The 15286-nt window shown below is 38.3% G+C and overlaps 1 protein-coding gene across 3 annotated transcripts in view; it reads left to right on the top strand.

The window, feature by feature from the left end:
- Nucleotides 1-13788, top strand: part of LOC122788887 (nebulin related anchoring protein) — a 503978-nt gene extending 490190 nt beyond the window's left edge. For all 3 annotated transcript variants that reach the window (XM_044055831.1, XM_044055830.1, XM_044055833.1), the window contains 2 exons: nt 338-490; nt 12635-13788. In XM_044055831.1, coding sequence (XP_043911766.1) covers nt 338-490; nt 12635-12739 — 258 coding nt within the window. In that variant the 3' untranslated portion in view covers nt 12740-13788. The remainder of the gene's footprint in view (nt 1-337; nt 491-12634) is intronic.
- The last annotated feature ends 1498 nt before the right edge of the window (nt 13789-15286 follow it).

The raw sequence follows: 15286 nt of genomic DNA on the forward strand, positions 1-15286 counted from the left end.
ATCCCTGTAGGTCACTTCCACATGCTGGACTCTCTAACCTGCTATTTTTATTGGTAGGATAAATAAACCAGAATCCTTATGGACAGTAAGTGCACTCACTTTAGATGCTGGTTTCAATATCATTACCAGCAGTCCTTAAAAGCCCAATTTTATCATGGTTGTGTATTCTTCTTCTTTAACCCATCTCTCTCTCTCTATATATATATATATATATATATATATATATATATTTTTTTTTTTTCCATTCACAACTTACACTTAAAAGACTGCTTCTGTTTTTGTAGCTGACTTCACAAGTCTTGTGACTGATTTTTTCTTTTATTTTTACTTAAATTAGGTTGCATATAAATCAGACTTAAACTGGATCCGGGGCATTGGCTGGACTCCACCAGGCTACCATAAAGTGGAAATGGCCAGGAGGGCTGCAGAGCTAGGGTACACTCAGGGGCAGGACCCCCAGGAAGCACTGGCACAGTATGAACAAATGCTGGTAAGGAAAATGTGTTTATTTTTATGAATTCTGAATGTTAGTTGTAAAATGTTACTGTGCATGTATGACTATATTCTGGAATTGCTGATTTACCTATGCATAGATTCTGGGTGATTAGCTGCACATTTGATGAGGCATAGATTCCCAGAGAAGTTTTTAAGGTAAATAGCCCATCAAAGGTTTCTTCAGAGATTTCTGTCATATTGATATTCATTATACCTAGACAATTTGCAAGTATCTGACTATGTCTCTGTTATCAGATAAATAGTAACTAAAATACTATTATTTGCACACAATCTTATGAGCTGAGTGGTTACTGACAAACAGGTATATAATACATGATCATCACACTAATTGCTGGTCTGCACAAATGTGATTCCACATGGATACTATCAGAAGTAGTTGACTTTATAACTACATAGATTTTTAACTACAAACAGCATTAAAGTAACTATGCTAGACAGAATGGAAAAATGCCACATAACAAATGTAAATTGACTACTAGTAAAACAGATATCCTGCATGTCCTCAAAAGGAAGCCTGTGCCGCCCCTCCACACACACACACACACACACACACACACACACACACACACACACACACACACAAATTCTGAGTACATGCTACCTCTGACATAAAAGAATAGCTTCATTTCACCATAACCAAGCACTGCCTTTACTTTAGTTACCATTTTCATATGGGACTCTGTTTAACACATCATTCGAGTAAAACACACTACTAACAACCTCTTTCTGTAGTAATGGTTTGTTAGTGCTATGGTTTAACATTATTGAATTTATAATGTGATACATCCTAGTAATGACTTTTATTTTATGTTATTTTATTTTATTTATTTTTATTTTACTTTCTTGACTGGGTTAGTCCCAGCAGGAATGCTCTATTTTCAGGAAAGACCTGAGGTGGTGTTAATATTTACTGGGGTAAGTCAGCCTTGTCAATGTGGAAAATCCCACTACTTTTTCCAGTAAGTGTAATGAGATCTTTTATATCCATCTGAACTACCACCAGGTCAGCAGCTAGAACCTTGGTTTTAATATGTCTTTGGGTGACAGTATCTCAGGACTACATCCCTAACTTCCATTGGGCTATAGTGTCAGTAGTGGAACAGGAATCCAAGCAGCCAGTGTAGAAAGAGAACCTCTATCCTTCCAGACTTCAAGGGCAAATGTGCTACCTGGTCAGCCACTGTTCCATATTTGTAGGTTCTTACTAGTTATACATATGAAGTGCAGTACATTATAGTGTTCCTCAGCTATGAGTTACAAAGTTGTAATAAAGTTGTGTTTATTGCTTTAATTTGTTTACATAGGTTCATAGGTGATTACTATGCTAATGACCCTAAAGGGTCATTTTAAGCCTAGCCATGCTTTCCAAAATCAGACGTATTCTGCACAATAGGGGGATTGAAACCCTGCACTGCTTAGGCTGTGAGTCAGAGCAATCTTCATTAACATATTGAGTCACTGATAAATTTAAAGGCAGAAACAAACAACAGTAATCACTGCTGTGCACATGGAACTACTAATACACATAAGGAGTTATTGCTGCTGCACATGAAATCACTAATGCATGCAAGGAACCACTGCTGTACACATGGAACCACTGTTGCACACATGAAACTATTGCTGCACACAAGGAAACACTGCTGCATATATGGAACTACTGCTGTATACATGGAACCACTGCTTCACACAAAGAACCACTGCTACACACATGAAACTACTGCTGCACACAAGGAACCACTCCTACATGCAAGAAAGTACTGCTGTAGACCTGGAACCACTGCTGCACACATAGAACTACTGCTGCACACATAGAACTACTGCTGCACACATAAAACTACTGCTGTACACATAAACTACTGCTGCACACATGGAGCTAGCGCTGTACACCTGGAACCATTGCTGCACACATAGAACCACTGCTGCACACATAGAACCACTGCTGCACACATAAAACTACTACTGTACACATGGAACTACTGCTGTACACCTAGAACCTCTGCTGCACAATTCAAACTACTGCTGTATACATGGAACAACTGCTGCACACATGGAACTACTGCTGCACACATGGAACTACTGCTGTACACCTGGAACCACTGCTGCACACAAGGAACCACTGCTACACACATAAATAATTTCTGCATACTATAACACAGCTTCTAAGATGTACATAGTTTTATACCTGATTTTAACACATTTGAAAATTTAAGATCCATTATTCTAAAATCAACTATTAATGGAGTGATTGTCCAATACATACCCCTAACAAACATTACCTCTGATTGTTTATATAAATAAATCCTTATATTGTGTGATGCATAGTTAACTGGCTGTCTGACAAAACCCATGTGGTTAGAGTAGCAGGTGACACTTTCTGAAAGCAAGACAGTTACTAGTGGTGTATCACAGGGCTCAGTTTTGGGCCCCCTCCTATTTGGCATATATTCCTCACACCTTCAAGCCAGCACTTCTGGCCTATGGTTAACTAAGTTTGCAAATGACTGTAAACTGGGTGTTATTCAATCTTCATCTGACTCATGATTGCTCCATCAAAGCGTAAACCATGCTACCAACTGGTGCAAGGACAATTGTCTCAAATTAAATGTAAAAAATGTAGCATAGTTCATTTTAGTAAACCAAATAGTTTTACTAACCCTATAGGAGATTCACCCTTTTGATCAGACACTGCTGCAAAGGATCCAGGTACTTTTGTTGATAATTCTTATCATTTGGCCATCATATTTCCACAGTAGTTTGAAAAGCCTTTTATCTGGCCCACCTAATTTCCAAAGGCGCCCACTAGAACCAAAGAAGTCTTTATTCCCCTTAACTAATATTTTATCAGACCCCTTAATGAATATACCGCACCTTTTGGCATATATTCATCTAAGTGTATAGCACAAAATTCATAACTAAAATGATCAGTGGCCTCAAAAATCTGAGTTATCAGGAGAGACTGGCAGCCTTTTGTCTATACTCAGTGTCTAATAGACTCTTCCATGGATATCTATGTGTAGCCTTTCATGCCATGAAATATACAGGTTCATAGGTGTGTACTAGGCTAATGACCCTGGGGCCTATATAAGCCTAGCCATAGGATTACCCTGGCATCGTGCCACCCGACCTTAGTTCTCAGTGCCTCTGTCGAGCAGAGCCACTAAAGTTATCCCTGGAGTGAATTTTCTATTTCCCATCCACTCATCAAGATTTCTCTTGAAGAGGGTCAGCGAGGTGCTCCGCTTGACATGTATGGGAACTCTATTCCATAGCATGGGCAGTCTCTGGGTTATGAACCTGTCCCTCCAGTACGTTCTGTTGATTGTGGTAATGAGGTTGAGGTCTCTGGAGCATGTGGTGTGGAGGGATTGGGATTTCTTTAGATGTAGCATTTCTAACAGAGCTGGGTCAGACATGGCTTTGTAAGTCAAGCAGAGATCACCTCTAAGTAGGTGATATGAGACAGAGAATAGTTGGAGTTTTTTGAGTCTGCTCATATAGAGCAAGTGTTTAAGGCCTAGGATCCTCTTTATGAGGTACTTTTGAGGCCTCTCCAGTTGTTGTAGATGTCTAGTGAGGTACATGCCAAATAGGGCATTGTACTCGATGATTGCCCTAATGAGGTAAGAGTAGAGGGAGACAATGACCTCTTTCTTCCTGGATGCAAAACCCTTAGTAGAAGGACTTTCTGACCACAGTGGCAATGTGGTGATCAAAAGAGAGGTTGCTGTCAACCTATGTTCCCAGATCTCTTATAATGCCTTCTGCATTCAGTGGACTACCATCAATGTGGTAATTCATGGGAAGTGGGATTTTCCCAAAGGGGATAACAACACATTTTTTGGCATTGAGCTTAAGGCCATGGTTCTGACATCAGTCGTTCATCTCAGTGAGGCCATTCTGTAGAATGTCAACATCACTTGGGGAGTTAATAATAGCTACCAACTTGCAATCATCTGCGAACTTTGTCAGCCAGTTTCCCTTCGTGCTGGCCTGGACTTCAAAGAAGCAGATACCAAACAGGAGAGGACCCAGAACTGAACCCTGTGGGACTCCACTCGTGACTAGTCGGCAGTCTGACTTGAAGTCAGCTACTTTCATACTGTGGGTTCTATCTGTGAGCCAGTTTGCAACCCACCTACTGATATAAGGGTTTATGCCTAGCTTAGTGAGTTTTTCTATGATTCCTGAGTGGGGAATGATATCAAAGTATATAAAATAGAACCTTATTTGATCTCCTATTCCTTTGCAAAACTAATGGTACATCAAATACTGAGTTCAAGAAACTAAAATTTCATCAGCAGATAAAAAGACACATCAGCATGATAAATTCTTATTTCAGTGTATCTCTCACCTCTGGAACAAACTTCCACTACATGTCAAGCAGAGTGGCACCCTTGCCACCTTAAAGGAAAACATAGATAACTAGATGGGCAGCCTCAAATTTTGTCCTGATCAATATTGTCTTGCTCTCCTTGAGGGTCAAGGGAAATTTGAATAGGGTTTCTTGGCTAGGCCAGAAATGGTCTGCAGAGGGATTTTCTAGTACTTACCCATAGACCTATGAACTTAAATATATACATGCGTATATCTATGTATGTATATATATATATATATATATATATATATATATATATATATATATATATATATATATATGTGTGTGTGTTTGTGTGTGTGTGTGCTATATGTTGATACCTGTTTGGTCGACCAAGACAGATGTTCAACAAGTGTGTGAGATCAACATTTCCCGGGTAAGGGAATATTCCCTTTCCCCAGGGATTCTGTGATCTCAAAGTTAGTATATATAATTAGCAGGTGATGTGGCAGTGCGGGGGGGGGGGGCTTGCCCCCTGCAAAAACACTTGTCATTAATTTATTTCACTCCAGGGTAATTCCAGGAGCATGCTCACAATGGGTCAATATTTGTGAACTTGACATTTTGACATAAATATGTCGTTGTTCCGTACATAAGGTGACTTGACACACACATATATGATCACCCTCTGGTGGTGATGAATTATTTTGGCCACAGATGTTAAGGCACAGTCTATTGTCCTGGGTGAAAGGTAGCAATGTGTATTTGATGTCAGACAGAACCACAAATATTTCTGACATTAGGCTGTCAGAAGTAGAACAAACATGCCTTTTGTTAATATGTCACTGCTATACCCTAGTACTAGATGTTCTAATTATTTTGTAACAGTAAAGATGCAGTAGACATTATGAATCATTATTTTTTTAATCTATATTTTTGCAGAATGGGTTCTTGTTTTCCATTCTTCTAACTTAGTATTATATGACATGCATACCTCTCAACCTCTTAGAGTAAGAAATCTGAACAAAGCCATAAAAAGTGGTACAAATAGCGACAATTTTGAAATATTGCTCTTACAGACTTAGAAAATTGATAGAATAACAGGTTTTGCATTAGCATGAATTTTCTGAAGGGGATAGTCTAAAACTCAAATGTCTGTCATTATTTTCTAACTTCAGTCTTTAATGATTTGCCACTAATTTGCCAGAAAGCCACAATTTTATGAAAAATGGACCAAAAATATAAAGCAAAAATCTGGACAATCTGTGTAAATCTGTATGTCACTTTGTTTCTTAAAAATAATACATACAGCTCTGAATATGCAAAAGTGAAGGGGGTTGCAGACATGCCCATAATCTTTTGGGCTGTCTGTAAACTCATACAGTAGATTAAAAATATGTGGGTTTTTGTGATTGTTTTTCATATAAATTGTAGATTACTTTCAGCTCTTTTTGTAAATTTGAGGTGTGAGTAGTTTTGTTTAAGGCTGCACACATTGCTGGCACTCAATTAAGGGGAGCAGCGCACAGTGCAGCAATTTAGATGTGAATGTAAAAATAATAATAATATAATGTTGTGAACTGAATGTATGGGTGTCCTTATGTGCACACCCTGACTGCTTCTGAATGTATGGGTGTCCTCATGTGCACACCCTGACTGCTTCTGAATGTATGGGTATCCTTATGTGGACACCCTGACTGCTTCTGAATGTATGGGTGTCCTTATGTGGACACCCTGACTGCTTCTGAATGTATGGGTGTCCTTATGTGGACACCCTGACTGCTTCTGAATGTATGGGTGTCCTTATGTGGACACCCTGACTGCTTCTGAATGTATGGGTGTCCTTATGTGGACACCCTGACTGCTTCTGAATGTATGGGTGTCCTTGTGTGGACACCCTGACTGCTTCTGAATGTATGGGTGTCCTTATGTGGACACCCTGACTACTTCTGAATGTATGGGTATCCTTATGTGCACACCCTGACTGCTTCTGAATGTATGGGTGTCCTGATGTGCACACCCTGACTGCTTCTGAATGTATGGGTGTCCTGTTGTGCACACCCTGACTGCTTCTGAATGTATGGGTGCCCTTATGTGGGCACCTTGACTGCTTCTGAATGTATGGGTGTCCTGATGTGCACACCCTGACTGCTTCTGAATGTATGGGTGTCCTTATGTGGACACCCTGACTGCTTCTGAATTTATAGGTGTCCTTATGTGGACACCCTGACTGCTTCTGAATGTATGGGTGTCCTTATCTGGACACCCTGACTGCTTCTGAATGTATGGGTGTCCTTATGTGGACACCCTGACTGCTTCTGAATGTATGGGTGTCCTTATGTGGACACCCTGACTGCTTCTGAATGTATGGGTGTCCTTATGTGGACACCCCGACTGCTTCTTGATAAGGCTGAAAATGGGAAGGTAGAACACCTGGAAATAGGGGAGAGAAATGACAAGAAATATACAAAACGAAGCCATCAAGACGGTTATGCTGGAGGAGGTAGGACATGAGGGGTGCTATATTTTTCATGGGGATAGATCCCCTATTTTTCAATTGTTTTCTACATAAGAGGGAAATTTGAGTAGAAGTGAGTGAAAAGGGTATAGGACTGAGGCTTAGGAAGATTTAAGGGGAATCACAAAATGTAAAAAGGCAGATAAGACAGTCAGGAACACTGTGGTGGGGTGACAAGGGTGGGGGATGCAAGACATACAGATGGCATGCAGACAGAAATCATCATAATTGAGGAGGTGTAGATCTAGTGCAAACCCTGACCCACAGGGCTTCAAATTTTCCCACTGACAGATGGATTTCCAGTGATTGATAAACGGATATGCATAGTAGTAGAAAGTAAGACAAGAGATGAGCAATTTAAATTCAGATCAGAATGCAGCACAATGGACTCAATGTTTGCAGTGAGACAGATAGTAGAGAAAAAGCTAGGGATGAGGAAAGAGTGCAACTGTGCATTCCTAGACTTGGAAGAAAGCATATGACAATGTACCCAGAAAGCTGATTTGGGCAGTACTGTGGTGGTTTGAAGTCCCAGAGACATTAGTAGAATTAGTGAAAACTATGTACAAGGACCCACAAGTACAATGTTCAGTCTCAGAAAGAGGTTTCCAGTGGGAGTGAGTGTGCACCAGGGTTCAGCTCTGACGGCACGACTGTTCATACTGGTGATGGACTACACTAACAAGCAGGTCAGAGAGGATAGATCAACAAAGGTACTGTATGCAGATGATGTGGCATTACATGCAGACTCTGAGCATGAACTTCAGAAAGGATGGGGGACTGGAATGAAAAACTCCCCATGTAGAAAATGGGAAAAAGGTAGTTGATGATGATGATGGATTTCCACTGGGTGACCCCAGTGATGATGGAGTGAATGCCTCCATTGGCCTGATGGATGGAGCCTATCAGTTCAGTGAGTCTGTAATCCACTTAAGAAGGCCTTGCCTTGATTGAAGGTACCTCACCACTGCCCACTCAACTTCATCTACCAGATCCTGAAGCTCATTCCTTTTACAGCTTTCCAGGCTACATTATGCTTGGGTACACACAAAACAGGAGCTACCACCCAGACCCTGACATAATGTCCCTGAGTACGCAGAGGGAGATGGTGAATGTTTCCTGACCTGGGAAGTACAAGCTGGGCTGCCTTTGGGATCCCTGGACCTGTGAAAAGTTGACCATATATGGCAGAAAAAGAAAAAAAGAAAAAAAAAGAAAAATAATAAATACAAAAATTAAAAAAAAATAAGAGAGAGAAAGACAGAGACAGAGTGACAAATCTAGATAAAGCCTTTTAAATTTCTGTAGCACTATTTTATTGGTAGTGCATATTTCTTCAGTAGGTTCCCTTCATGAATTTATGCTGCACATTACATTTTTCAATAACGCTACCAAATGATACTGCTTTTGTCTCTGGTGAAGGGGTTACTTATGGTAATTGCAATATGTCTGCAGTTATATTTGAAGCGTTTCAGCACAAACTCTAAGACGTGTATGTACGTATGTTTGTGTGTGTGTATGAATGTATGCATGTATGTATGTATGTATTTATTTATTTATTTATTTGAGACTATGCACTTAAAACAGATAATGAATGACTGCAGTTTTATGCTTCTATAATGGCATGAGTAATACTCACGTGTGCCTTCAGTTAGTACCTTAAGCCTACCATCTGACTGAGTCTTATTATAGGATATTTCCTCCTTAGCTGTACAGGAAAGGCAATGCATATTTGTTAACTGTGATACGACTGTGGCTATACCTTGCTTTATCAATGCAAACTTCTTGTGATTAAGAATGGCCTGGTTATTTTATGAAAATCTTTCATTTCATTTCCTGACATCTGTATTTTATTGGTACAATAAATTGTTCATAGGTTCAAAGGTATAGACCTATATGACCACCAGGGCCTTTATAAGAATAATTGTGCAGTCCAAACCAATTATGTCCCTATGTATCGTGGGTGTTTATTAGGAGGTGGTGGTATGTTAGAAAGATTCTAAAGATTATTTGGGGGTGTATGTCAGTTTGGGCATTACTGTCTGCCTCTGCTTATAGGAGACATTGGGCCAGACAAAGGGTGAATTTCCAATTTCCCATTCATTGGTCAAGGTTGCACTTAAATATGTTTAAGGATGGGGTCTTCTTCACATGGATGGGGAGCCTCTTATAGACTATTGGGTGTCCTGAGACATAAGTCTTGCCAACATATCTTATTTATACAAACACCAACAGATGCAGACTGGATAAATGGTTCACTTACTAAAGACAAATAAAATCCAAACACAAAAGGCAGAGTGAACCAAACGATGACAGTAATTCCTATTAAAACACACAAATCAAGTATGGGACTAAAACATTTAATGTTAATGTGAGCACTTTCGCAGTCAAAGAATACTGTTTCATCAGACAACAGAGCAGTACAAGAAAAGGTTTAAGTACATCACACAGCCAATAAAAACAGTTTAGTAATTAACTAATCATGAAAAAGTATATAAAAACCAAAAAATGTATATACATGCATGAATGCATTTCCCACATATCATAAACATATCAACAATATCTTCCCCTCCTTAAAAATAAAAACTCTTAAGCAGTCAAATTAATATTATTTGAAAAGACTCCTACCCTTGAGGGCAGGTTTAATAGGCACCCTACCAGTTAAATCACATCCCCTATATGCCCCTTGCCAAATTGTCCACCTCATTTCAGATGTTTCAGTCATGGTTTTAATACCCCCCCCGCTCATTTATTCTAATGGTGTCTATGGCCAAAAACCTAAACTTGTGTGTGTCATTATTCAGCTTCACATGTTTGGCCAGTGCATTGGTGGTGGACATCCTATTGATACTGTATAGCTGTTGTCTCACCAAATCCTGTAGTCATCTATCAGTTTTACCTACGTAAAATGATAGACATACTACACAATAAGCTAAATAGATTAAATGACAGGTATTGCAATCAGCTTTCAACTTGAAGCTGAACCCCTTGTCTGTATCTAAGTGTATAAAGTTGGTCGAATCTATGTAGTCAGAATATCTGCAATTGGAGCATGAAAATGTACCATACTGAGTGCCACCCTCTACCATATCCTCACCGATCCTGAAATAGCATAACATCCTTTTCAATGATTTCTTATTTTTCTACAGAAAATGTGGCCTCTCACCAACAATAGACCTAACATCAGGATCCAGTGTTAAAACCTGCCAATAGTTTTCTAAGATCTGAGTTATCTGCCTGACATTATGTGAATAAATTACAGGTATCCTAGTGCCAAAATTATTCCTGTGATCCCTCATCTGTGCATCATTTGTCCCCCAGAGACCCTCAGAAAAATAAGGTTTCCCTTGTGTAGATCTATATTCTGGTATAGTGTTTAGAGTACTGTCAACCTCTTCTCCTTTATAGTCTCTGTCTCTAAACTTACTTCTCAGAGAATTCAGTTAATCTGAGAAGCCTTTTCCACTGGAATTCAGTCTGGATGCCCTCATGCCCTGACCTCTAATGACATTTCTAAAGGTATGTGCAGCATGCATACTCTGTCGATGTAAATAGGTGTTCCTGTAACAGGTCTTCCTATATGCCTTCATATCTATAGTATTATCCATCCTTTTAATTACAGGAACACCCTTCTCACCACAGACTAAAATTAAATGCCAAGAAATGCATAATACTATCCATCAGAAAGTTATCCACCCCTGGTAAGTATCATATTAACAACACACCCGTTAGAGTTGATCCAGTAGTCAGGGGCTTAGGGACACACAAAGACAGTAATCTAGCCCTTACCCATCACGTGTATATAGTAGTGAGAAAATCATTGTATGTTGTGCAACTTATAAACAAAGGTTTGGCATCCAGGTCCAAGAAAGTTATTGTTCCACAGTATTCGGCATTCATCAGACCTATCATTGAGTACAGTGCTCCATTTGGTATGTACCTAACCAGGCATATCCAACAACTGGAAGATCCACAGAGGTTCATCACTAAAAAAAATACAGGGCATAAGTAATATGTCCTATGCAGACTGCCTCAAGTCCTCGCCCTGTATTCTGTCTCCTACAAGCTGTTGAGGGGAGATCTATTCCTGACATACAAAGCATTGTCAGATCTCACTTTGAGGGGCCTCCTGCATATCTTAAAAGCAAACAGCACCAGAATTACCCATTCTAAAGACTTAAACCTTGCCGGTGTTATAAATAGGACCCGTTGAAGAGATAGGTATGTATCCCAGAGACTATCCCTTCTCTGGAACAAACTCCCCATCCATGTGAAGCAGAGTTCCTGCTTATCCCAAATCATGTGCAACTTGGACAGTTAGATGGGGAACAAGAAAGTCATACCTGATTTGACAACTATGTCTCTAATGGACACAGGCAGGCTATTAATGGTTCATCTCCCAAGCCCCTGCTTATACTTAACAAGGGTAAGAGAACTTGTCAGAGATTTGGGATGCATGACTAGGCTTAAAAAGGCCCTTGTGTCTGTTAGCCTAGTAAACACATATGAACCTCTAAGCCTATGAACTTAGATAACTAGCTTGGAGGACACAAAGAATATTCCTGAATTCCATGTTATGGGCTGTTTCTCCCATATGCTCACTACTCAGATAACTAGCTTAGAGGACATTCAGAGTTAAAGGAAGTCAAATGCTTGATTTTACAGGTATACTCTTTAAAAGAATATTCTTCACTGCAGCTTTCTTTTTCCATTCAGCTTTCAACCTTGCTTGTTTCAGTTTTAGGCTGCTCATATCTACTTAACTCCATCCCATATGACCCACCATAAACAGTTTAACTTATTTTTGTCTTTCAAAATATGCATTTGCCATAGTTTTCTTGGAAAACATTTACATTGTCTTTCTTTTAGTCTTATTTTATATTACTAAATGAATCAGATGTCTCATAGCCACAAGAGCAACACTTAACCAAGCTAGACATTTCTTTACAGCTGTTAACCCCCAAATACTCTATGCTATGTTTTCTCTGCTGTTACGTTGTATTATTATCTTTGTATACATTCAGTAATGTTAGCATTGCTGTCTTTGCCCACATTTCTGCATTATTTAGACCCATGGGCTGTGCTATTATATTTGAATATAATTTAACGTGCTAAATTGATAATTTCTGAAGACTGCAGCATAATTTCCAAACTCATATTTGTTCTTAGTGTCAAAAGCAGATAAACCTACATGCATCTATATTTATCTGTAAATACTGTCCAATTAGCCTGAGAAAAAAGACATGTTTACAGAAAACAAATAACTTTTTTTAATCACTTTTCAGGCTGCACGAAAGAGGCTGGAAGAAGAACAGTATCCTAATGTTAACCCTGATGCAGCTGAAATTCTGCAAGTGAAACGGAAGCAAATGCATTTGCCAAAAAAATAAAAATGCCAATACTGTTTGTTGCCACAGAAAGTGATACCACTTAAATTATACACATGTGGATATGAAACTTAACCATTGAAAAACATTGTTACCTTTACCTAGAACTTCACAAAAGTCATGTTTCAAATTGTTAACCAGATAAATGTAGCTCTGAGGTGAGTTACTTATCTCATTTGCTGTAACACTGTAGACATGCTTTGGTTCATACATGCCACACATTACAGAAGCTTGGCTCATTTGTTAAAAATCTGTTCAATTTGATTTGTTTAGTCATTAATCAAAATGTTGGTATGTGAGATAAACTACATCCTAAATAGAAGGTAGTTACGATCAATCTAACAGCACTAATCAGCTAAATCGTGTAAAACTGTAAATATGGAAAAAAATAAATATAAAATTCTCTGAAAAATTTTCAGATTAAAAAACAAGTCACATACGGGCCAGTTTATAGCTAAGTTTCTGCAGTGAAATCTACTTACAAGCAGAGTACAAATAAATATAATAAATGCTTTATTCATCCACAGGCTCTTTTGTAAACTGGTATTTGGTAACACGTGCAAAACAGAAGACCATTTAGGTGATTTATACCAGATTACTACTTATTCACAGAGTGTGATTTGACAAACTGCATTCTTCCTCTGTGTTGTCCCTTTGTTATAATTTTTGTATCCATATTAGTGAGAGGGGCTACTGACCTTAGTGTGAACCTTATATATAATCCATTACTTAAAGTAAGCATTCATATTTTTTAATGATCTGACATTTACTTTATTTGGTGCATATGAATATTTTTTCATGAACTTTTATTTCTTGTAATACTTGACAAAATGTTTACTGGAAGTCTGAAAAATCATGATAATATAACTGACTGGCTCAGTTTTGTGTGAGAAAAGAAAGAAAGACATGTATAAGAGGAAATACCTTAAATGAAATAATTAAAAAAATATTCATAGTTTTTGCTTTGAAAATGAATGTTTTTAATTGGCATGGTTTACATAAAGAACGGAATGAAATGCCATATTTTAAATAAAAGTTCTCTTTCTTTGTGATTCTTGTTTTCCATGGTTGATCTTTATGCTACAAAAAATGTATTTACCTACATATTTATTTATTTAAATACCCTGTTCTTTCTGAAATATTTGAATGGGTGATTAATTCAGTTGCTTCAAGTGTGGTGTTGTTTCAATGATTCTTATTTCAGTGGAGTTCATTGTAAAACGTGTATCTTATTGTATTTGTCACTTTTACAAAACAGAACATGCTGAGTCTGTTTTGACAATCCAGCTTTTCATTAGGAAGAATATTTACTTGTTCATAAATTAAAAAAATATACCATTCCCAGTACAATATGGTGGTTATCACTGTTCATATGCCCACAATCTTATGTCAAAGAAGACTTTAAACGTAATTGTGTACTTTGTTTATTTTCTGAAGGAGCTGAAAACTGAGAAAAGAAAACCAAAGGTGGCATTAAAAAAAAATACTTGATGAAAATACAGAGAATTTCATAAGTTGTGTAACTAAATGCAACTAGATAATAATGAAATAAGCAGAGTTTTAGTAAACAAAAATCGTTTAAAACATTTGTATTTTGCAGAGCACTCCCAAACCTAGAAGAAACAACCAAGTAAAAGGATTATTAATCTGAACTAAGAATGAGAAGTAATCTAAAACATAAAATGCAACCCCACTAAAGATATGGAGAACATTATGCAGTTATACACAAAACGCACACGTTTGCCACAGTGCAGGGCATTGACCAGCTGTACGCACACTTGTGATACATAGTAATAGAGCAAGTGAGAATCACCCAGGTGACTTGCCCAATGCCATGAGGTCACCAGACATGGCTGCCATGCATATTAATATGGCAGTTACAGGCGACGCCATAATGTGGCATACTGATGGACCTCTCAGCAGACTGTGCAAGGATAGACGATGTCTAGTCTGTTCTGACAGCCTGAAATGTGACTAGAACAGTCACGTCCCTTCACCTCAACATGTGTGTGAGCAAACTGCATCCCACCTAGTAGTGGTCCCCTGACTGATGCTTAGAATTTTGTCACTAGAAGGTTACCAGTGTTGCAATGGAAGTTACAGCTGGAGGACAGTGAAGAGGTAAATGTTGCATTACCATCACTGTTTCCTTCTTTGCATTTGTGTGATCTCAGAGTGTATATATATAGATAGATAGATATAGATATATATACATACATAAGGAGTGTAGGCTGGGCTTGCCCTAACTACAAATCAATTTGTTTTTGTGTTCTGTGACTTTATAAGCATCATTGTTTAAACTGTGACCTCCCAGGATTAAATATGTTTTGATGCTGAAAAACCATATGTTGATTAAAAGAGATAAAATTATTCATAATAAACTTAAAGAGAAATATAGCTGTACTCGCTAAGTATATTTCTGAGGCAGGTGGGCATCTGCTCGTGAATAGTATTCTGTCTTCACTGTGAATTATGCAACAGTATAAACAACAAATAATAGATTTCAGCAATTGACTTAGCTGTCGATGCTGTTCTATGGTATCCAGTGTG

The sequence above is a fragment of the Protopterus annectens genome, chromosome 14.part0 (genome assembly GCF_019279795.1).
Source record: "Protopterus annectens isolate FY-2018-M chromosome 14.part0, PAN1.0, whole genome shotgun sequence".
In the NCBI taxonomy this organism is placed as follows: domain Eukaryota; kingdom Metazoa; phylum Chordata; order Ceratodontiformes; family Protopteridae; genus Protopterus; species Protopterus annectens.